Below are 22,303 nucleotides of genomic sequence, written 5' to 3'. Positions count from 1 at the left end.
CTGCTTGCAGCCTATGTTGATCTCTGTAAAGCGTTCGATTCAGTGAATCGGGATGTCCTCTGGAGGATTCTTGGTCTTCGTGGGGTGCCACCGAAACTGATCGATCTGATGTCTGAACTCTACTCTGGTACTGTGAGTGCTGTGAAGTGTGGTGGTACCATCTCTGACTTATTTCCAGTTGTTACTGGAGTTCGTCAGGGATGTGTACTTGCCCCCACACTTTTCAGCACTTGTATGGACTGGATTTTTGGGAGGATGTCGGAGAGATCAAGTTGCGGTGCATCGTTTGGCAATGTCAAGATCTCGGACCTTGATTTTGCAGACGATGCAGTCATCTTTGCGGAGACTTTAGACATCCTCTTGGGGGCCCTCGAGGTGCTGAATGAGGAGTCGGAGCCGTTGGGATTACGGATTTCTTGGGTCAAAACTAAGATCCAGGCTTTCGGTGACATCTTGGATGCTGCTGTCCTGTCTGTGTCTGTTTGTGGTGAGGATGTTGAGGTCGTGGATAGATTCACTTACCTTGGCAGTGATATTCATGTCTCCGCAGGTTGTGAGCCGGAGGTCAATAGACGTCTGGGTCGGGCCTGGGGAGTCATGGATTCACTGTATCATGGGGTGTGGCGCTGCCGGTACCTGTGCAGGAGGACGAAAGTCCCAGTCTTCAGGTCCTTGGTACTTCCAGTCTTGCTCTATGGGTGTGAGACTTGGACTCTGACCAAGGATCTGAGACGGAGACTTAATTCCTTTGGTACCAGGTCTCTTCGGAGAATCCTTGGCTATCGCTGGTCGGATTTTGTGTCCAACGAGCGGTTGCTGAGAGAGACTCGGATGAGATTTGTTACCTGCATGGTCCGTGAGCGTCAGTTGCGGCTGTATGGACATGTGGCTCGTTTTCCTGACTCTGATCCTGCTCACCAGATTTTCTCAGCGAGGGAGTCTCGTGAGTGGAGGAGGCCAGTGGGCCGACCATGTGCCTCATGGTTGCAGCAGGTTGACCATCATCTCAAGGAGATGGGGATGGGCCTGGCATCTGCCTGGGGGATGGCCAGACTGAGGCCCCTGGAGTACCGGCAGAAAGTGGACGCAGCGACGCGCTGTTCTGGCACATGCTCCCATACCTGACCTGACCTTCCTGAAAGTTGCTGTATTACCATCTTATTTATACCGTGTACCCCACCCCATCCCTCTCCCTTCCACAGATATCCTATTGTCTTTGCTTGCTCCCCACCATTTTGTGCTCACCTCTCCCGCCCCTCTTGTCTCCTGTCTTGTTATATGTTTCTGTGTATTAGCTTACACGAGCCTCGACTTGATATACCAAAAAAAAAAAATAAAAGTATAAAATTGAGAAATCAAACCAGCTGAATATAATTCATATACTGTTGGACCCCGCTGTTCACAGATTCGCGATTTGCAGACCCCACGTATTCACGTTTTATAAAATGCGACCCGCTTCGACATTTGCGGCCCTCTGCTTCGCGTATTCGCCAGGTTTTTTTTTCGCGCTTTCACGGTTCGCTGTTTTTCACGGGATTTAAAATTTTCCCTCGTGAATCACGAACCGCCGGGAACCTATCCCCCTTTTTTCCATTGAAACAATGCCCCGCTATTCGTGTATTTGCTATTCGTGGCATTTTCCAGGAACGTATCTCCCGCGATTAGCAGGGTCTGACAGTATACACCTGTCACTGTTTTTCTGTGTTTAAATGTTCGCCATGTAACCCTTCGCAAATCAACTCTCCGCTTGCCGTGTATGATCCATCGTTTGACCTCTTTGACCTGACATCCATGGGACTTTTCTTCCTATACTATTAATGGCATCCCTTGTTATTTCGAAGATATTTTCATGTCTTTTGCAAATTTAGTGTGATGGATTGTTTTAAAAGGTTTGAGTACGATATGGAAAGGATGGTCCAAACGACCTTTTTTTACTTTTTTCTGTTTTTTACTGTCCACTAAATTTTGCCGGAATTGGGGCGAGTCCGAGTCCCCCCAAAAATGGACTGGAGTCTTACATCGCTGAAAGACGGGTATAGCCATTCATCATGAAATACACACATCCTTTTCACAGTCTTTTTCTTCTTTGGTGAACGATGCCCATATACGGTTGCCTTACTCCCATGTAATAACAAGGAAATCCAACACAGGTGGAGGCCATTCAGCCCATCATGCCTGCGCGAACACCACACCAACCCATCTACACAAGATCCAAGGAAGAAAATGCAAAAAAAATGTTTTTAATTAATGAAATAATAAAAAATTGTTTGTTTGTTTTTTTTTGTTTTTGTTTGTGGGGGGGATTTTCCCCCCTTTTCTTCCCTTCAGGGGAAGGGGCATGGGCTTGGTTAAAACGCACAACATCAACCACACAACCCCCCTTGACAAGACCCCCCACCAACAACACTCCGTACACAATCACCCATCAATACTCAAACTAGCTAAAAGTCTTATAAACATTGCCATACCCCTCTATCCCCATAACTTTCAGGTACCTATCTAATTCTGATATAAACTTATCTACTGTTTCTGCTGCCACTACCTTTCCAGGTAGACCATTCGATGCATTAACTCTGAGTAAAAGACCCCTGCCTTACTACCATCTAATCTCTCTCCTTTACTCTCAAGCAATGGACCCTGGTTCTATCACTGTCTACTCTGCCGGGTCAGGTCAGGCTCGATTAGATCTGTGACTTGCTACAGGTACCATGTAAACCTGTACTAACCTGTTCCATGGTCGGGTTGTCGGCGACTAAACCGTCTCCCCCACCAGGTTTTTTTGGTGAGGAGGGTGTTTGGATATGGACACCCAGCAGGATTAAAAACAAAACCGATCAAAGGGCGGAGGAGCTCCTTGTGAGCCAACGGCCATTCATATCTAGTGCCCAACTGTGTCTGCGGACGTCCTCCTGCAGTTGGGTTACTTCTTATTAGGAGGTTGGTGGCAGGATTTGCACTCCGGCCACCGTAAAACCCTTCATTCCGCAAAACACAAAAACGCAAAGAAATCTGAAAACCCACTCCGTGGGAGTACCTCCTGTGCAGCTTCCCTTCGCAGGGTAGCTCAACGGATGACGGGATTGGGGCAAAACCTTCGGGGGCCCCAATATTTGATGATAGGAGGGAAACCACGGGGTAACATTCCCGGGTGAGATTGCGGGAGAGTGTGTTGGAGTGGTGCTCAGGTGTCGTCTATCAGACGGGTTAACCTGAGGAGGTCCCTTCGTGTGGGTGCCTTGAATGTCCTATCTCGAAAAGAGGATGATCACCTGTCTCTGTTATCATCTAAGCTCAAGCGTTTGGACATCGGTATTGCAGCACTCTCTGAGGTTCGAAGACCGGATTGCGGCGAGATCATGGTGGGTGGTTACACCTACCATTGGTCTGGTCGCTCTGATGGTTACCATGCCCAAGGAGTTGCTGTAGCTGTGTCCAATAAGCTGACCCCAATGATAATTGAGGTAACACCGGTCAACGAGCGCTTTAGGAGACTAAGGATTCATCACTCCTTTGTTGTCATTTCCCTGGTCTCTGTTTATGTTCCGACTGAGACGAGTGATCTCACTGTGAAGGACACATTCTACACCACACTCGAGTCTGTGGTTGATCAATGCCCCAGACGAGATGCACTTCTAGTCTTGGGGGATTTCCATGCATTGACTGGAACTGATAGGGATAGTTATGAGACGTGTGTTGGTCCCCATGGGTCAGGAACTATGAACCAGAATAACACTAAGTTCTTTGACTATGCAAGAAGTCATGGACTTTGGGTGGCCGGTTCATGGTTTCAGCACCCACAAGCTTATCGCTGGACTTGGTGTTCCAACACTGGTGGTGTGGCAAAAGAGATTGACCATGTCCTTGTTGATGGTTGCTGAAGGATGATCCAGAACTGTAGGGACTACCAGAGTGCTCATTTCCTCAACACTGGCCACCGGCTTGTTGTAGCAACTCTGAAGTTGCATCTTAAATCCAGGAGAATGGTACCATCCCAGGCAAGGCTGGATGTTGGCAAGCTCAAGGATGAGAGGGTAGCTGAGGAGTTTGCGAACAGGCTGAGTGGAGATTTGGGGGTCTGGGTGCTTTGGGAGGTCCTGAAGAGTTGTGGAGTGCCTTCAAGACCACCGTCCTTGATGTTGCCGGTGGATGCCTTGGAACTCACCATAGGGCAAAGAAGAATTTTGTCTCTCAAGGGACACTGGATGCCATTGACCAGAGTCGCAGGGCCAAGCTGAATTGCAGAGCTGAGCTGTTCGGGGAGCTGAGGTGTAAAACTGTACGTGCGCTAAGGGTGGACAAGGAGGCCTATGTGCGAGGAGTCTGTGAGGGGGTTGAGCATCACCTGTGGTCAAGTGATTCCCGTCCTGCTTTCAGGGGCATTCGCGCATTGCGATCATCCAAGCCCATCCCTCGGTGTACTGCAGTTAGAGCAGAGGGTGGTAAGCTCTTGACAGAGGAGTCCGAAGTGAAGGCCCACTGAGCCGGTTAGTTTGAGCGGTTGTCCCAGGTCCACCTTCTCCTCCAATCCTCCAATCAACTGTGGTCCACCTATGCTTGTGGAAACACAGGCTGCGGTGAACCGGTTGAAATGGGGTAAAGCTCCAGGGATCTATGGTATCCATGCTGAACTTCTCAAGGCTGTTGGAAATGCTGCACTTGTGCTGTTGCATGCAGTTCTGTGCTCTGTCTGGAACACAGGCATCATCCCAACTGACTGGAAGAGGGGCCTTGTTGTCCCTCTCTGGAAAGGGAAGGGTGATCGCCAAGACTGCAACAACTACTGAGGGATGACGCTACTCTTAGTGCCGGGCAAGGTCTTTGCTCGGATAATTCTGATAGGGTTCGCCACCATCTGCTTTGGCACCAGCGTCCAGAGCAGTCAGGCTTTACACCAAAGAGGTCAACCATTGACAGTATCCTTGCTCTTCGGGTCCTCACCGAACACCGAATGCAGACAAGAATTTCGGCAGGGGCTGATGCTGCCTATGTTGATCTCTAAAGCGTTCAATTCAGTGAATCGGGATGCTCTCTGGAGGATTCTTGGGGTGCCACCAAAACTGATCGATCTGATGTCTGAACTCTACTCTGGCACTGAGAGTGCTGTGAGATGTGGTGGTATCATCTCTGACTTATTTCCAGTTGTTACTGGAGTTCGTCAGGGGTGTGTACTGGCCCCCACACTTTTCAGCACTTGTATGGACTGGATTCTAGGGAGGATGTCGGAGAGATCAAGCTGTGGTGCATCGTTTGGGAATGTCAAGATCTCTGACCTTGATTTCGCAGACGATGCAGTCATTTTTGCGGAGACTTTAGATATTCTTTTGGGGGCCCTCGAGGTGCTGAATGAGGAGTCGGAGCCGATGGGATTACGGGTTTCCTGGGTCAAAACTAAGATCCAGGCTTTCAATGACATCTTGGATTCTGCTGTCCTGTCTGTGCCTGTTTGTGGTGAGGATGTTGAGGTCGTGGAGAGATTCACTTACCTTGGCAGTGATATTCATGTCTCTGCTGGCTGTGAGTCAGAGGTCAATAGACATCTGGGTTGGGCCTGGGGATTCAGTCATGGATTCACTGGATAATGGGGTGTGGCGCTGCTGGTACCTGTGTGGGAGGATGAAAGTCTGAGTCTTCAGGTCCTTGGTGCTTCCAGTCTTGCTCTGTGGATGCGAGACTTGGACTCTGACCAAGGATCTGAGACAGAGACTTAATTCCTTTGGTACCAGGTCTCTTCGGAGAATCCTTGGCTATCGCTGGTCGGACTTTGTGTCCAACGAGCGGTTGCTGAGAGAGACTCAAATGAGATTTGTTACCTGCATAGTCCGTGAGCGTCAGCTATGGTTGTATGGACATGTGGCTCGTTTTCCTGACGCTGATCCTGCTCACCAGATTTTCTCAGCGAGGGAGTCTCGTGAGTGGAGGAGGCTCATGGGCCGACCACGTGCCTCGTGGTTGCAGCAGGTTGATCGGCATCTCAAGGAGATGGGGATGGGCCAGGCATCTGCCTGGGGGATGGCCAGACGGAGGCCCCTGGAGTACATGCGGAAAGTGGATGCAGCGATGCGCTGCTCTGTCGCATGCTCCCATACCTGACCTACTCTGTTGAATAATTAATCTGCACTTATTTTATCAAAACCCTTCATTATCTTAAGCATCTCTATCATATATCCTCGTAACCGCCTCCTTTCGAGTGTATGAAGCCTTGTCTCCTTCAGCCGCTCATCATAGCTAAGTCGAGCTCGGCCCGAAATCATTCGAGTAGCCCTGCGCTGAACCCTCTCTCTGGCATCTGTGTCCTTCTGGAGCTGTGGTGACCAAAACTGCACACAATATTCTAAATGTGACCCTCACTAAATTCCTGTACAATGTTAACATCACCTCCTTTGATTTATAAATGATCCTCCTCTGAATGCAACCCAAAAAACCCTATTTGCTGCCTGCTTATCTCCCACATATATTACCACCCCCAGATCCTTCTCCTGTGTGACGCGCTCCAAAATTACCCCTTGCATCCTGTAATCTCTATTTTCATTGTTCTTTCCCATCCCCAACACCTTACACTTGCTCAGGTTAAATTCCATCTGCCAATCTTTTGCCCAATCTATGCAAATATCAATACTTTCCTGTATCTGTTCACCACCCCCTCTGCTATCCACCTCACCTCCAAGCTATGTGTCATCTGCAAATTTGGAAAGCCTACTCTTCACCCCATTCTCCAAATCGTTGATGTAATGAATCTGAAGATGCCACTGCAGGGTTCCCTGCTGCTTCTGCCCATATATGGTTGCCTTACTGCTTACTTCAATGTAATTAATCTGAAGATGCCGTTGCAGGGTTCCCTGCTGCTACTGGGATTTATTGATGGTAAAGTGTTGCCATGATTGAGGCTTGTACACGTGTGTGCAGCCTTTCCTTTCCTTTCAAAATATAGTTTGCATGGTGATTGGCATCACGACAGAAATCAGCAAGGTACAGTATATTACTGAAAAGATGGCACAAATGGCACCTGTGACAGTATGAAATGGGACACTGGACACTTCGGTTTAAAAAAAAAAAGTTGATCCCTTACAATGTGGGACACCTAGTCAGCCTGCCTGTACCTCTACATAGTTTTGTTCCTCTTCTCCAGCTTGTGGAACCACCTTCCTGAGGCTCTTAATCCCACTCTTCCTTCCAGGGCTTCAAGTGGGTGGAGTACCACTATCCCGGCCATATTCATTCACCATCCCTACCTGCAATTGTTTTTACCCCTGTTAACCCAACCCAACCTAACCCAAACCAACCCTCTCATTTGCAGGTTACTGTGTTTCCTTCCCTCCTTTCTTTCTTTCCTGTTCATGTTCATTCATTCCCCTGCTTATGTCCAACTGTAGCCCCACTTCTTCCCTTTTGGTACCTTGACTTTTTCTTTCTAGTACCTCACTCTTCCATGAGCCTACATCTTCTACAAAAGCTTTATTGAATTTGGTTTGTTTTTCATACATTTGGTCATCAGTCATTTGACTTTTTTTCTCCCCTGTGTTTCGTAGCCTTGCATCCCAACACCTGTACCAACACTACTTACTCTTCCAAAATGCCTGAAACTTCAGCCAGTTGGAGTGATCAGCTCATTGTTCCTCCCCCTTGGTGAGTTGAATTGTAGTGCTCTGAGGGCTTTCAGGCTGAAACCACAAATATTACCGATTTAGTGTCGTAACTGATCATTCAGGGTCTTGTCAACTTCAACACCTTTTCCCAAATATCTGGCATGCTGATTTCATGTTTCCAAATTGGTTAAGGTCAGTTCTGTTGGCTGAGGAAACTTAGCACCTGGTTCTGCTCACCAATCTTTGTCTGTAGTATTCAGAGGTGTTTTCAAGCCTGGCTGACTGACTTCCTCCATGTACACCAAGTGTCAGCTTTTAAGGTCTCATTGTCAATTGTTCTACCTGTAGGAGATGTTGCTTGTGACCTGTGGCAATCTTTGACCCAGTTCTCCTCTTGGTTTTCATTGAGCTATTTATTTGAAGGACTGGGAGGGAAGACCAGGATTGTAAGGTGTGGCCATTGGTAGAAGAAGTGGAATGGGAGCATGAAAAAATACAGCTTGCATTCTGAGGTTAATGTGGTTTAATTTGTGGTTGAACATGCGTCTTGGGAAGAATATGATGGGTGGCTGACTCGGGGGAGAGCAATGAGTGGATAGTTGAATTAAGGTAGAAGACAGCCTACAGACTAGTCTACAATTTGGTTGTGAAGTCCTGGAAATACAAAGATTTCATTCAAAGGTGATATAACACCACATGTATTTTCATTCTAAGGTTATGGCCCCCATAATATGAACCTTTCTTTTATTATTGGGCCCCTCATGGGAAATTGAAGCCCATAGCTCTCAGTAAACAAGCTTGGTTTATGTCTCTCTCAGTATTTTGTTGGCCTGCATTTACTTTATTACTTTTTTGTGTTGGGTTTTTTTGAGGAGCCTGTTGTTGCAAAGCAGAGTCAGGGCTTGTCAGAACTTTGTGTACCTTCTCAGCTGAAAAACTCAATGTTTGGGAAGCAATGATTACTAGGGTGTTTTTCGGTGGGAAAAGAGTCTGGTCGGTTTGGTACACAGGCTTTGGAGGCAAACGCAGAGTTCAGTCATTCCGCCTTATTGTGATGCTCTGCCTGTTTTCTCAACAATGATGTTGATTGGATACATTTTCCTCAACTCTTCTTTTTTTAATCCCTTCATTCTTGTTCATTATTTTCCCTGTAGTGGTTGTTGAGTCTCTTCCTGGCGTTCCTCCTCTGAATGAGGGCTCGATCTTGTTCACAGACAACTGCATACCCATTGCGACGGTAACACTAATTTGCAAGATATGATTTATTGCATTTTGTATGATCATTACTGAATCTCTCTTGATTAAAGTGTTTCGGAAGCTTCTGACCTAACTTGTCATAAAATATATATTCTCCACCAGTCACTCTGAAACTCTGTCCGTCCAATTCTAACCTCAAAAAATCAAATCACTGCTATTTTGTTCGCTACTTTTCGGCCTTAAGTTTCTGGTGTACATTTGAATACTGAACAACGTGTCTTGTAATTTGAAATGAAGGTACGTTTCGAGGAAATGAAGGTACGTTTTGAGGAAATTAGTTTGTTCAGGAGCGATTGAGGCAGCGGTCTACTATACACAGCCCAAAGAAAACTTCTGTACAATCAAGAGGACTGCTGAGTTCATTTAAACACTGAACAACTTGTCTATCATGAAAGAAAGGTACGTTTCCATAATGCAGAGGAAAGAAAATAGTCATGATTAATATTTGAAGTGTTTAATAAAATAAAACAAACTTTTGGTTTTTGCCCAAGTTTTCAAGACTGAATTAGTGTGCAAATACAGGATTTATGAAAAAGCTGTATTTCACATGTGCATGGACATGTGATTGTCGGGTGTGAAGTCAATAAACTTATGCGGGTTGGTCGGTATCAAAAGCGTTTTTATTGATTTATTTACTTATTTATTTATTTACTTTTTCAAACATGGTAAAAACACGATAATTCAAGAGATTGTCAGTGACAGAAAATACACCAGAATACTGAGATAGACGAGAAGGGCACTCTGAGCGCAGACCTCCACCCCCAATGCCTGATCCACGAGAACACATCTGGCCCAATACATTTTTGAGATATCGTGCTTTATATCGTTTTTGGCCCCATCTCGCAATGGTGAAGAATCGCTTTAAAAATTCTAGTAGTCGGATCCGGATCTTCACCAAAATCTAATCAGTTCGTCCTTGTCACATACCGAACCTGTCCACAAAATTTCATCCGTATCCGTCCACAGCTTTTTGACATATCCTGTACACAGACAGAAAGGGGTGAAAACATAACCTCCTTCACCTTCGGCGGCAGAGGTAATGAGATTCCAACTTCCAAATTTCAGACAACTTCAAACTCGGTGATTGTGGGGACACAATATTTAATATGTCATGATCCATGTATAAATGCCCTTTTGTTTTTATGAGAGGGAAGGAGAGGACTGAAACTGGAACTTATTCTGTAACTTTTCATAATAAAGCCATGTACCAACTTTCAGTTGAATATGTTGAAAGGTATGGGGGAAAAAAATCTGAAAAACCACAGGTTGGGTGGACGGACAGTCAGAGAGCAAATGTATCGTCTCCAGTGAAACCGTTAGAGGACTAATAATAGAGGAAAGTAAGTACAAGATATATTTTCACACAAATCAAAATTATATATTACATAAAACAATAAAATAAGACCCGTAATAGGTACTTATGGTTTCATAGGTACATAAATATTTACATGGAGTATATTTGCTCAAATTTATGTGGGGGCAATGTGGCTTGAGTGAGTCGAGGTAGGTGGAGGCAACTGGTGGAGTTATGGAGACGAAGAGATAGAAATGACAATCTCATCGTCCGATAGTGAGTGATAGACTTAAGTATATATTAGAGACGAAAAATAAACCCCAATCACAGATTGAGGTTTCCTCATTATTTAGGCAGTCGAGTGGTTCGGCAGTAGCTAACCTGCTGCCGAGAAACCATAATTCATGAAGGTTCCTGATCACATGGTTTGCTTTTGCTGGAATACCTCAGGCTCTACACTCGTGTCCCTTACAGGATTGTACGGTGCACAAAAACACATCTTGGTGAGTGATTGAGTAACTTACAAGTGATAAACAATTTTGTCGATTACGTAAAACTAATCGACGACTTAAACTGATACTAATGTCCCCTATTTTCCAATGACGTTAGAACAATAACACGTAAACCAATACGACTTAAACTGATCATTGATTTTATTCCATTGCTTTTGGTGTGGAGACATTCTGTCTGCAAAACATGGACTGATGGTAATACGAAGCAAGCATGTTTCAGTGGTTATATCATTTTGACTCCTGATGTTTTATGAGGATGTTTGGGCCTACTTGGCTTGTTAGCCTCGGTAAGGAATCCCATTGTCTAGTATATAGCTTGCTTTGCAAAGGAGAGGACCCGGTTTAATTCCCAGATGGGGTGAAACCTTGGGTAAGTTTCCTTGCATCTTATGCCTACCTACCAGTGAGTTGGTACCCAGCAGGGTTGACCCATGGTTTTTCTCCTATTACCAAAGAATGGTTATCCCGAAGGCTTTGCCCTCGTCCGTGTAAACCATGCCAGTTAAGTCAGTACCATGTAAACCAGTGCTACTCAAAGTGGTGGTACGCGGACCGGTGCCGGTACGCGAGTCATCGACTGCCGGTCCGCGGTAAGTTTCCAAGATCGATGGACAAAAACGAAAGCTAGCAGCATGGAAGAGTCGAGTGTCAAGAGATTGTTATGACATGTTTCACCAATTAGCGGCAGTCATCGCTGATACAGGAGAAGACCTTAATGTTACATCTCTACGAAATGTCATCAGAGAACACTTGACGAATTTGGCAGAACGTTTTCAGCATTACTTTCCAGAAGAAGAAGATCCACGGAAAGGGAATGAATGGATCCGAAATCCGTTTATGCCATTGAGAGATGACTGAGGTGTCACTATGGAGGATAAATTGTTGGAGCTGTGTGCTGACGAAGGATTGAAGAGAAGTTCCGAAACTACAACAGCACTTGCTTCTTTTTGGATAAAAGTGAAAGCAGAATATCCTGAGCTTACTGAAATTGCTCTGAAAACTCTTCTCCCATTTCCTTCAACCTACCTCTGCGAGACTGGCTTCTCAACCATGAACATCATTAAGACAAAGTACAGGAATAGTGTGGATATTCATTCTCCATTGGACGTGGCACTGTCCTCAATTGAACCACGATTGGATAAGCTGACAAAGAAGAAGCAGGCTCACCTTTCACATGAGTACAAATTAAGGATTTAACATGCCTATATCATCAATTTCATATTTTAACATTACGACATTTTTAGGTCATCTCTTCGAGCATGACCTAATAATATTGGTGTTGAGAAGAGAGGTGACGATCCGTCCGTTCGTCCGTCCACAATGAAGTTGAAGCGGGAGATCTGGTCATTAGTGATCCTGATAGAGGTCGATGAGACGTACACGATGGTATGACTTTCAAGGTCACCGAAGGTCAAGGTCACGAGGCCTTTGAAGTTGCGAAAATGACGATTTTCAAAATCTATCTCCTCCTACATTTCTCAAGCAATCTTGAATTTTATTGTGGCATATGAATCTATGGGACGATATCTAAATTTTGATCGGGCCGGATTTTCGATGTTCGCTTTCGTTTTCGTGTCACGTGACTTCCAAGTTGGCAAAAAATGCGAAAATGACGATTTTCAAAATCTATCTCCTACATTTCTCAAGCGATCTTGAATTTGATTGTGGCATATGAATCTATGGGACAATATCTAAATTTTGTCCGGCCGGATTTTCGATATTCGCTTTCGTTTTCGCGTCACGTGACTTCAAAGTTTGCAAAAACTGCCCTACCTTCAGGAGGCTATATATTTTCTCGCAGAGATGACCGTCACTCCCGCACGGGGTAATTTTCAAAGTTGTCTTCAATGTAATGTTACCTATTTCCTTTCACTCTTTCTTTTAATGTCTTTATTCACCAGAGTTTAAGCTAACTAAAATATATAATTTTTTCAACCTACCTTATTCATTATAATTTTTCATTTTATTACTTATATGCCGGTATACATATGTTTATAATAACTATGTTTGAAGGCTTTGCGAGTTTGATTTTTTATATATTTTTTTAAATATTGTAATACTGTATTACTTGTTTCCAAAATATATATTAAAAAAAATGTGTTAACTTTTATTACTTATATACCGGTACACATATGTTTATAATAACTATGTTTGAAGGCTTTGCTAGTTTGATTTTTTTTTATATTTTTTTAATATTGTAATACTGTATGACTCGTTTACAAAATATATATAAAAAAATGTGTCAACTTTTATTATATTCATTATATTTTTTATATTTTTCCGGTATAAATTAATATTACTACGGATGTTCAAACAATATTTTCTCGGATCATAAACAAATAAGATAATATGGTACCGGTCCCTGGCACATTGGAAAAAAAACCTGCCGGTCCTCCACAGATAGTTTGAGAAGCACTGATGTAAATCATGCCATTGAAATTGGAGTTTATTGTCCAGTCGTTTTTAAATTGGAACAAGAGCAAAGTCAATGGTGTACCATTCGCAAATCCCCACACTTCCCAACTAAAGCAAAAAGGTTTCACCAGGAATGACCTGATATGAATTTTTTGAATTTTTTTTTTCTTCCTGTTTTGACCCCTGTGACCCGAAGTGAAGTCCCCATCACCTGGGCTTTGAACCTGTGGCCAAATAAAAAAACTCGCTACATATTTCATATGTCTCCCAATGTTGATTGTATATACAAAGTTTCATTTCAAAAAATGTTTAAACATGTGCCCGTAATGCATTTTTTGTTATTTGACATATTGACCCTGCCCCAGTGGGCTGTTTCTAAAATGATCCGATGCTGCTTTTGCACCTTCGTGCCGTGTGAGTATCATATCTACATTACATGGCCAAAAGTATGTGGACACCTGCTCGTCCAACATCTCATTCCAAAATAATGGGCATTAATATGGAGTTGGTCCCCCCTGTGCTGCGATAACAGCCTCTACTCTTCTGGAAAGGGTTTCCACTAGATATTGGAACATTGCTGCGGGGATTTGCTTCCATTCAGCCACAAGAGCATTAGTGAGGTCGGGCACTGATGTTGGGCGAATCGGTCTGGCTCGCAATTGGCATTCCAATTAATCCCAAAGATGTTCGATGGGGTTGAGGTCAGGGCTCTGTGCAGGCCAATCATGTTCTTCCACACCGATCTTGCCAAATCATTTCTGTATGGACCTCACTTTGCGCATGGGGACATTGTCATGCTGAAACAGGAAAGGGCCTTCCCCAAACTTGCCACAAAGTTGGAAGCACAGAATCATCGAGAACGTCATTGTATGCTGCAGCATCAATATTTCCCTTCACTGGAACTCAGGGGCCTAGCCCGAACCATGAAAAACAGCCCCAGACCATTATTCCGCCTCCACCAAGCTTTACAGTTGGCACTATGCTTCCGGGCAGGTAGCGTTCTCCTGGCATCCGCCAAACCCAGATTCATCTGTCAGACTACCTGATGGTGAAGCGTAATTCATTACTCCAGAGAACATGTTTCCACTGCTCCAGAATCTCATGGCAGTGAGCTTTGCACTACTCCAGCTGACCGTTGGCATTGCGCAAGGTGATCTTAGGCTTGTGTGCGGCTGCTGGGCCATGGAAACCCATTTCATGAAGCTCTCGACGAACAGTATTTGTGCTGATGTTGCTTCCAGAGGCAGATTGGAACTCGATAGTGAGTGTTGTAACTGACGACGCACGATTTTTCCGCGCTACACGCTTCAGCATTCGACGATCCCATTCTGTGAACTTGTGTGGCCTACGACTTCGCGGCTGAGCTGTTATTGCTCCGAGTCACTGAGCTCTTCAGTGTGGCGCATTCTACTGCCAATGTTTTTTCTATGGAGATTGCATGGCTGTGTGCTTGATTTTATACACCCGTCAGCAATGGGTGTGGCTGGAATAGCCAAATACACTAATTAGGTTCACATACTTTTGGCCGTTTGGTGAATTTCTGCCAAACCGTTTTGGAGGAGATCGCGAGACAAACAGACGGAGCCGATTACAATATCCCCTCCCGATTTTGTTTTTTTTTTTCTTTTCAAAAAGCATGGCGATAATAAAGTCCAGACTGACAAATCGAAGCATAATGCATCATCACAGAGCAATCTGGTTAGAAATGATATGGACCAAGGGAGGTAAAAGATACGTTTAGTTCAGGATGAGATGTGAATTTCACCTGGGCATGATGAGCCAATTATTTTTCCGTATTCAAGTTGGTCTGTGATTTGTGACACCATGACTTGCATTTTGTTTGATTATTACTGCTTCAGTTTCATTGCTTGCTGAATGGTGATGGTGCTGTTTGTACATGTCCTTGTGTTTTCATAACCATTTCTACAGACAACTTAGAAATTTTTCTTCATGGCAGTGGATGATTTGGTTATTTTTCTTCTTTTTAACACCAGAACATGTCCTCAACCATTTCTCGGAGATGCCTTTACCAGTGTTGTTCAAACTTGGCACCCAGATAATGAATGATTTCTTACATGTGCAAGTAATTTTTTTTTGACATCCGATCCAATTTGGCTGACTGGTGGCCATTTTATTACTTAAATGTGTCCCCAACTATTTCTCAGACAAGCATGGTCCAATTTTGTTTAAACTTGGCACATGCACAGCACGTGATGGCATACACATGCACCTCGCTTTATTTTGCGATCTTATCAAAGATGGCCGACTGGCGGCCATTTTAGTTGTACATAAATATGGGCTAGCCTTTTAACTCCATACAGCAAAATTATTAACAAAACGGGGGCTATGACATTTTGTGTCTTTTTTTACTTGTTGGTCTGTGTGATTGATCTTTCCTTACACTTGTCATGCTCTTATCTTTGTCTTTCTTCAACAGGTCCTTGAAACATTTGGCCCAGTGATCAGGCCTTACTACAGCTTGCATATTGGGACATACAAAACAGAAAGTGAACAGCCAGCAAACGCAGATGAAAATGGGAAAGAAATGACCAAAAGTCATGTACCAAGTGAATTTGTTGGAACTCGTAGCATTTGTGAGAAGAAACATCAGAGAGATGTATTTCAAGAAGAAACAGGAGAAACACATGGTGTAAAATTAGAAACAGATATAAAAGAGATTGGTCTTGCAGGTGAAAGGAGTGAAATGTTGCTGCAAATTGCAGAAGAGAAGACGGAGATAGCAGAAATGATGCTTGAGATGGAAGGGCAGGGAAAGGACAGACACGAAGGCATTGAAGATTTAAGTTCACCTGCTTTGAATGAGCTTGGTTTGGAAAAAGAAAATGAACACGGGGACATGAAGTTAAAATCAAGCTTTGCAATTGCAGTGAGCAGTGAAGGACAAAACATGGAGAACATTGGAGAGGTTAACAATCAGAAAATGGCTGTTGAAAAAGAGTATAATTATGTTGATCATGAAATACCATTTGAACTCGTTGTGGGCCAGACATTGAACTACGCACCAGGACTTGCCAGCTGCACCCAAACAGTCTTCACTGAAAGGCTTTTCAGGTAAGGCTATGGCAGGGGATTGATTAGGAAAGAGCAGTAGATAGTATAAATGAGGAAGAAAGTTGGAAAAAGAAAACACATTGGTTGTTGGTTAGTTTTGAATGCAAAATATGATTTAGGAAAGTTGATACAGTAGACTCCTCTTGATATTAATGTTTGATAAGATTATAATGTAACTTTTGCCCATTGTTTGAAATGTGGATTTGGGGGACGAGAGTGTAGGGTACCCCTTTCACTTCCAGTGGGTTATTCTTACACACATTTTTATTGAGCAAAAAAAACAAGTTCGTGCTGTTCCGTCCTGATCTGTCCAGACCCCAATTAAAAAATTCTCACACTCCCTTCAGTAGAAATGTCTGGAAAAAAAAAAATAGAACAGCATGGATATTTTGAGTTTGCATGCTATCGGGGACTTATTTGGTTAAATTAAAATATTGATGTTATTACAGGGGTGGCCAAACTTCGTGACCCTACAAGCCACACCAAAAAAACTTCCTCACTCCTCAAGCCACACCAGGTGTACGTTGTGGGTACAAAAATAAATTCTTAACCCAATCTTGATTAGGTGGGGGTAGCCAGCGCTGCACAGGAAAAAAAACTACATTGGGGTTCTGGCATATGTTGTGCATTGAAAACGTTTTCAAGTATTTGTTCGTGTGTTTGTTTGTATCTTACTCGTTCATGGCCGATCCGTAGTACCTCGAGAACATTATTGCCATGTGCTCAGGATCGCTGACCAGAAGGCAGGCAATTGTACTGCAAGTGACGGAGCCAGTCATGGCTCCGATTCTAAGCGTTAGGAGTGGAGGCCATTTCGACAATTGCTGGTGAAACAGGACTCTTGCCAGTATATTGGAAATAGAAAACTAACACTTCGTTGACGATTTATACACTTTCTCAAAATTATCCAAATTTCCTTAAAAACTTGTCCTTGACGCAAATACACAAAGACAACAGTTCACCAAAATACATCAGCAGAATCTCTGAATTCTGAATCAAGGGCAGTAGTCAGTATATGGGTAAATCGAGACATTGCATCAAGCACATAATGATTGACTTGTTGGTGCATTGTAAAGTAGAGGCAATTGCAACAAATTAGTCATGAAAGCAATTGTGAACCAAATGACTGAGCAGGACGAGAAGATTACGTAAGATTCCAAGTTTCATAATGCTAGACACACTATTTTTACAGTGAAATACAGTACAAACATTGGAATGGATCCTGCCAAGAGCTGCTGGGTTCATTTTGAACAACTACAACAAACAAGACTGGGTGACTCCAATGCTCCAGCAACTTCAATGGGAGCCACTTGTGGACAGACTGGAGGCTGTAACTATCTCTTTTCATAAAGTTACCAATACATTTGACATCCCAAATTACCTTTACTTGGCATCCCAAGTTACTTTTACTTGACTCCAAATAACTCCAGTCTTTGAACAAGAGCATAAATACATAAACAAAGATTTTGTTTGATAGGCATGAAAACTCATGCCCTGAAATACTCCTTTTTCCCCTCAAACAATATGTCTATGGGAGGAATTGCCAAACAATGTCGTCAAAATTTGGAACCCAGAAACATTTAAGCAACGATTTCCCAAGTCCCTACTTGATAGTGATCATGATTAAAGTAAACATGAGCGTGATAATTCCACGCCTCAACGTAACGCCACCAGCTTCGTTGAGTACCAAGAAGATTAGAGCAGCACAATGATGCTTTGTTTAGTCTGCAAATTTGTTCGTGTCGCATGGGGAACATTTCTATATTGCTCCTGGATATCACCAGCACGATGAACAGGATCTCACGAGCCTTTTTTGAAATAGTGTGCCACAACAAAGGATGCTTCACATAGCTGAGTTTGGTTCCAATCCAGTGAACGAGTCTCAAAGCATCCTTATCTTGAAGAGAACCCTCCCCCCTCTTCCTCCCTTCCCATGAGGATGACAATGCAATCTCAATGAAACGAGTTCAATATCTGTCACCTGGTGTGGTCCTTCCTTTATCTGACTGCCTTTTGGTATCACCTCAATATCTCCTCTCTTGCCTTCTCTGTTTGTCTCCACCCTTTGTATCCCATGGTCGTCGTTTTTTTATGCCGAGCATACCAACCATGCCCCTCACCCCTCATGGGCCATTCACACAAGGGCCAATTCCTGACATGGGTGCCCAAGTCTGAGGTCATCAAGGCATGCCCTTGCCTACCCAGGCTTATCTATTGTGCCATGGTTTGTTTTTAATACGATTATCAACCCACTTCACATTTTACTAGCTACTTTTTCATTAACTAACATTTACAAATGGGAAATTATTTCATGACAAAATAATCATCATACATGTAGTACTAAATTATAAGTTCTCCAGCAACAATAATTACGTTTTCAACTATTCCATTCAATTAATGCAAAAATCACGATAAATCCTGAAATTCTTGTTTTTGTAACAGTATACAATACATTCTTACAAGAGGCTACTGTGTTTGAGAAGAGATTAGAGGAGATTTACAGTGAATGTCATCGTGCAGCAAAAGTCCATGACTTTACTCAAGTCTAAGTCTACTCTTTAATATTTACTTGAAATAAGCCAGGTTATAATGACAAATGTGGACATTTAATTATTGTTTATTAATTGTATTATATTACCTCTGACTATTCTAGAGAGAAAGGATCAGATGCTTCTTGGAAGAATGACCTCGAACCTCCAATAGAGGTATGTGCCAACATTTCTGTACATCAGTATGATATAGTTACTGTACTTAAAGATTTTTTTTTTGTTGTTCACATTAGCAACTAGAACAGCACTCGGTGGAGCGCACACCTCTGTCAGGCTTAACAGTTTACATTTTGTATCCCACTGATTGGCCGGATATGGTTCCAGTCCTCAACCAAAATCGAACCATCTTGTTCTTGACACCAAACCAACTCATCCACCTGGTTTTATCACAAGTCGTCCACAACTTTTTGAAGTATCAAGAGATATCGTGTTATATATTGTTTAGCCCTATCACTCAGTGGTGATAAATCGCTTAAAAATTCTCGGATCCGTGTCCAGATTTGGAGTTTTACCAAAATTGAGTGAATTCTTCCTTGTCACACACCCAATCTGTCCACCAAGATCTCTCAATGGTGAAGAATCGCTTTAAAATTCCAGATCTTCACTAAAATATAATGAATTTGTCCTTGTCACACACCCAACCTGTCCACAAAATTTAGTCCGAATCCATCCATAACATTTTGAGATATCCTGCTCACAGACAAACAGACAAAAAATATGTGGTGCATTGCAAATACACAATCCAAATAAACAAGAGTTGCCAAGGAAACTAATTTCATAATCTGGAAAATTTGACCTGTCAAGTGTTTTCCATGATTGTATGTTGTGTCGAGCAAATTTGGTTGATGCATTTTCTAATTGTAGCCTAATAGGTGTTAAAATGTTTTACATGACATTGACGTTGATCTTTGACCAATTATAACCATATTTTATACACACACACTACACAAATAAAGCTGTTTAAGTTTCAATCTGATATGTTGGAAAAGTTCCTGAGGTTTGGAAATAATATAAACACAAAAGTATCCCATTTGATTATCATGGGGTGAAATTGTTGCCATAGACAGTTTTCTCTTTGCCACGTGGGACTTTTCTTTGTGCCACTAACCAAGATGAGCGGAACCTGAAAAAAAGGAAAGAGAAATTTCATTAATTAATTATATTTTGCACCCTCTTAGCTTAGTACTGTGGTGGCTTACCAATGGGATTATGGCTGTTGACCCTCAAGGTCAAATATTTGTGCCAGTCACAACTTTCAATTATTAAATAATTATACTCGTATTACCAAGATCAAAGGGTCTATAGGGTCAAAGGGTCCAAGCAGGGTATAATGGATCTAAGGGTAAAGTCGTCTAAAGGGTGTACAGGTCTTCAGGAGTCCAAGGGTCTTAAAATGGTCTAAAGGGGTCTGAAGGTCTAAAAGGTATGTTGCAATAGTCTAATTAATAGATGTAGTCAAGGTCCAATTATCAGTAATTCATAGATGTACATTCAAACAGTACACAATTTTGACATATTCACATTGGTTGAGCAAGGCTTCACCTCGACAAGGGTTCACAGTTTACCCGTTTTTTGATTTTATTTACGTGTGTGTGTGTGTGTGTGTGTGTGTGTGTGTGTGTGTGTGTGTGTGTGTGTGTGTGTGTGTGTGTGTGTGTGTGTGTGTGTGTGTGTGTGTGTGTGTGTGTGTGTGTGTGTGTGCACAACCAGTCAAAAGTTTTAGAACACCCCCATTTTTCAGTTTTTACTGAAATTTAAGCAGTTCAAGTCCAGTGAATAACCTAAAATGGTACAAAGCTAAGCGATAAACTGCCAGAGGTTTAAAAAAAAAAAGTTTAGGTTACCGAAAACTGAAAAATAATGTAAATTTTAGAGTTGTTAAAAAAGGCTCTTTTTCAGGGTTTGAAAAGGCCCTTTTTCATCTGGATGCACACATCTGAAAGCTGGTGTGTGCAACCATCGATCATCTGTTCAAGTGTCACACATCCATAATTTTGAGCTCTCATTGTTTGTGTCTTCAAATCTGTCTTCAGAGTATTACTAAGTACCAGCAGAGTACCCGCCCGATGGACGATCTTGTTCCAAGCATGCAACACGTTTTTCTGACGCTTACCTTTATTTGGGCGGTGTATAGGCAAGTGACAGCTCTGTATAGGAAAAATAAATAACCCGGGTTAAGTGTATGAAGCAAAAACATACGTACTGCTTATAATTCAAAACACCTCACTGCACAGGAAAATGTAGGGACAGCAATACTGTACTGTAAATGGTGGGGACTTGTAACACCCTCCCCCACCTGGAGGCGGCGCAACACGATACACATTTACCTAGAGAATTTGCGATCCCCCCTTCACCCTCCCCAAGACCACCAGCAAAGATAAAAACACCCCGATACATTAATTGGGGTCATGTTGATCCTATGTAGCAAGTCTGGATGTAATTGGGCCAGCACTGCAGGAGGAATAGCATGAGAAACAAACCCACAAACACCTGTCCGTGAATTATGGTAAGGATATCTCGTGTCGATCGTTTGCCTATTTCTGATTACTTTGAATATGTAACAGCGTGTTTCTTCACCGACTCGTATTCCAGATCACAAACCACAGCAAATGCTATATTTTTGTACAACCCACTTCTGTGATGAGGTGGCACTTTCTGACGACATTATGTCTTGATGACAGATTTTTATTTTTAATGGAAAACCCAAATTCAAATAATCATGTTAATGTTCCTTATATCTATTGCCTTCATTTTAGATGTTGTGGTTTATTACTGCTGCTGATTATGGATTTTGATTTTTGTCATTCATGTCTCTGATGAAAATGTACATAACTTCACATATTTGTGCAGGGAAATTGTTGTTTGATCTCTGGATTTCTACATCTATTTATTATTTGAGCAATTAACTGTAGATAAAGTGTTCACTCTGAATGTCCAACTTTTAGTGAAAGATGTGCAGCGATTAAAAAGTTTGCAACTTCCCCAGATGCTGGATTATAGTGATGATGAACAAGAACGAGCTGTACGTCGGGCAGGACATGCCCCATGCAATGATAGGGAATCCAATAATGCACATTCTCAAATTAATGTCTCGAGAGGAAGAAACAGGAAGATGAGAAATCGGAAGGAAGAAGGGCAGCAAGAGACAGTGGAGAGCACAAGATCTCACGCCTCAAATGTTGAAAGACAAGGAAAAACTGGATACCGGAGAACTGATGGTGAGTTTTTATTAGAGGTACCTGGAAAGTTTTATACATAGATTTTTTTTTTCACAAACACACACACACACACACACACACACACACACACACACACACACACACACACACACACACACACACTTGATTTTCCTAATGGGCAATGTGTGACTGCTCGAGATGAGCTCCAGAGACACCGTATGGAGGCATTCTGCGCATGTGCGGAGAATACACACTGCGCTGTGGCTGTTTTGTTAATTTAATCATGCTCTGGTTGCAGCACACACGTGTGGTTTATTTGGGGGTTCATGTTTCCATGATTTGGTTATGCTGGAGAATTAGATTGTGGCTCAAAATACACGGCTATAGTTTGAAAAGACACAGCAGGTTTAATAAATAATGGGGATGAGGGCACAGGAACCGA

The 22,303-nt window shown here is 42.8% G+C and overlaps 1 protein-coding gene across 4 annotated transcripts in view; it reads left to right on the top strand.

The window, feature by feature from the left end:
• The window catches only part of LOC147012825 (uncharacterized), a 53,572-nt gene that overhangs the window by 25,348 nt on the left and 5,921 nt on the right, over positions 1-22,303 (top strand). For all 4 annotated transcript variants that reach the window (XM_085854085.1, XM_085854082.1, XM_085854083.1 and 1 more), the window contains exons 4-8: positions 7,527-7,623; positions 8,738-8,820; positions 15,499-16,133; positions 18,787-18,838; positions 21,669-21,900. In XM_085854085.1, coding sequence (XP_085710211.1) covers positions 7,527-7,623; positions 8,738-8,820; positions 15,499-16,133; positions 18,787-18,838; positions 21,669-21,900 — 1,099 coding nt within the window. The remainder of the gene's footprint in view (positions 1-7,526; positions 7,624-8,737; positions 8,821-15,498; positions 16,134-18,786; positions 18,839-21,668; positions 21,901-22,303) is intronic.

This window comes from Eptatretus burgeri, chromosome 14 (assembly GCF_056783735.1).
Source record: "Eptatretus burgeri isolate ZD-2024b chromosome 14, Ebu_testis_v1, whole genome shotgun sequence".
Classification (NCBI taxonomy): Eukaryota; Metazoa; Chordata; class Myxini; order Myxiniformes; family Myxinidae; genus Eptatretus; species Eptatretus burgeri.
This window is presented reverse-complemented; position numbering and strand designations above follow the sequence as displayed.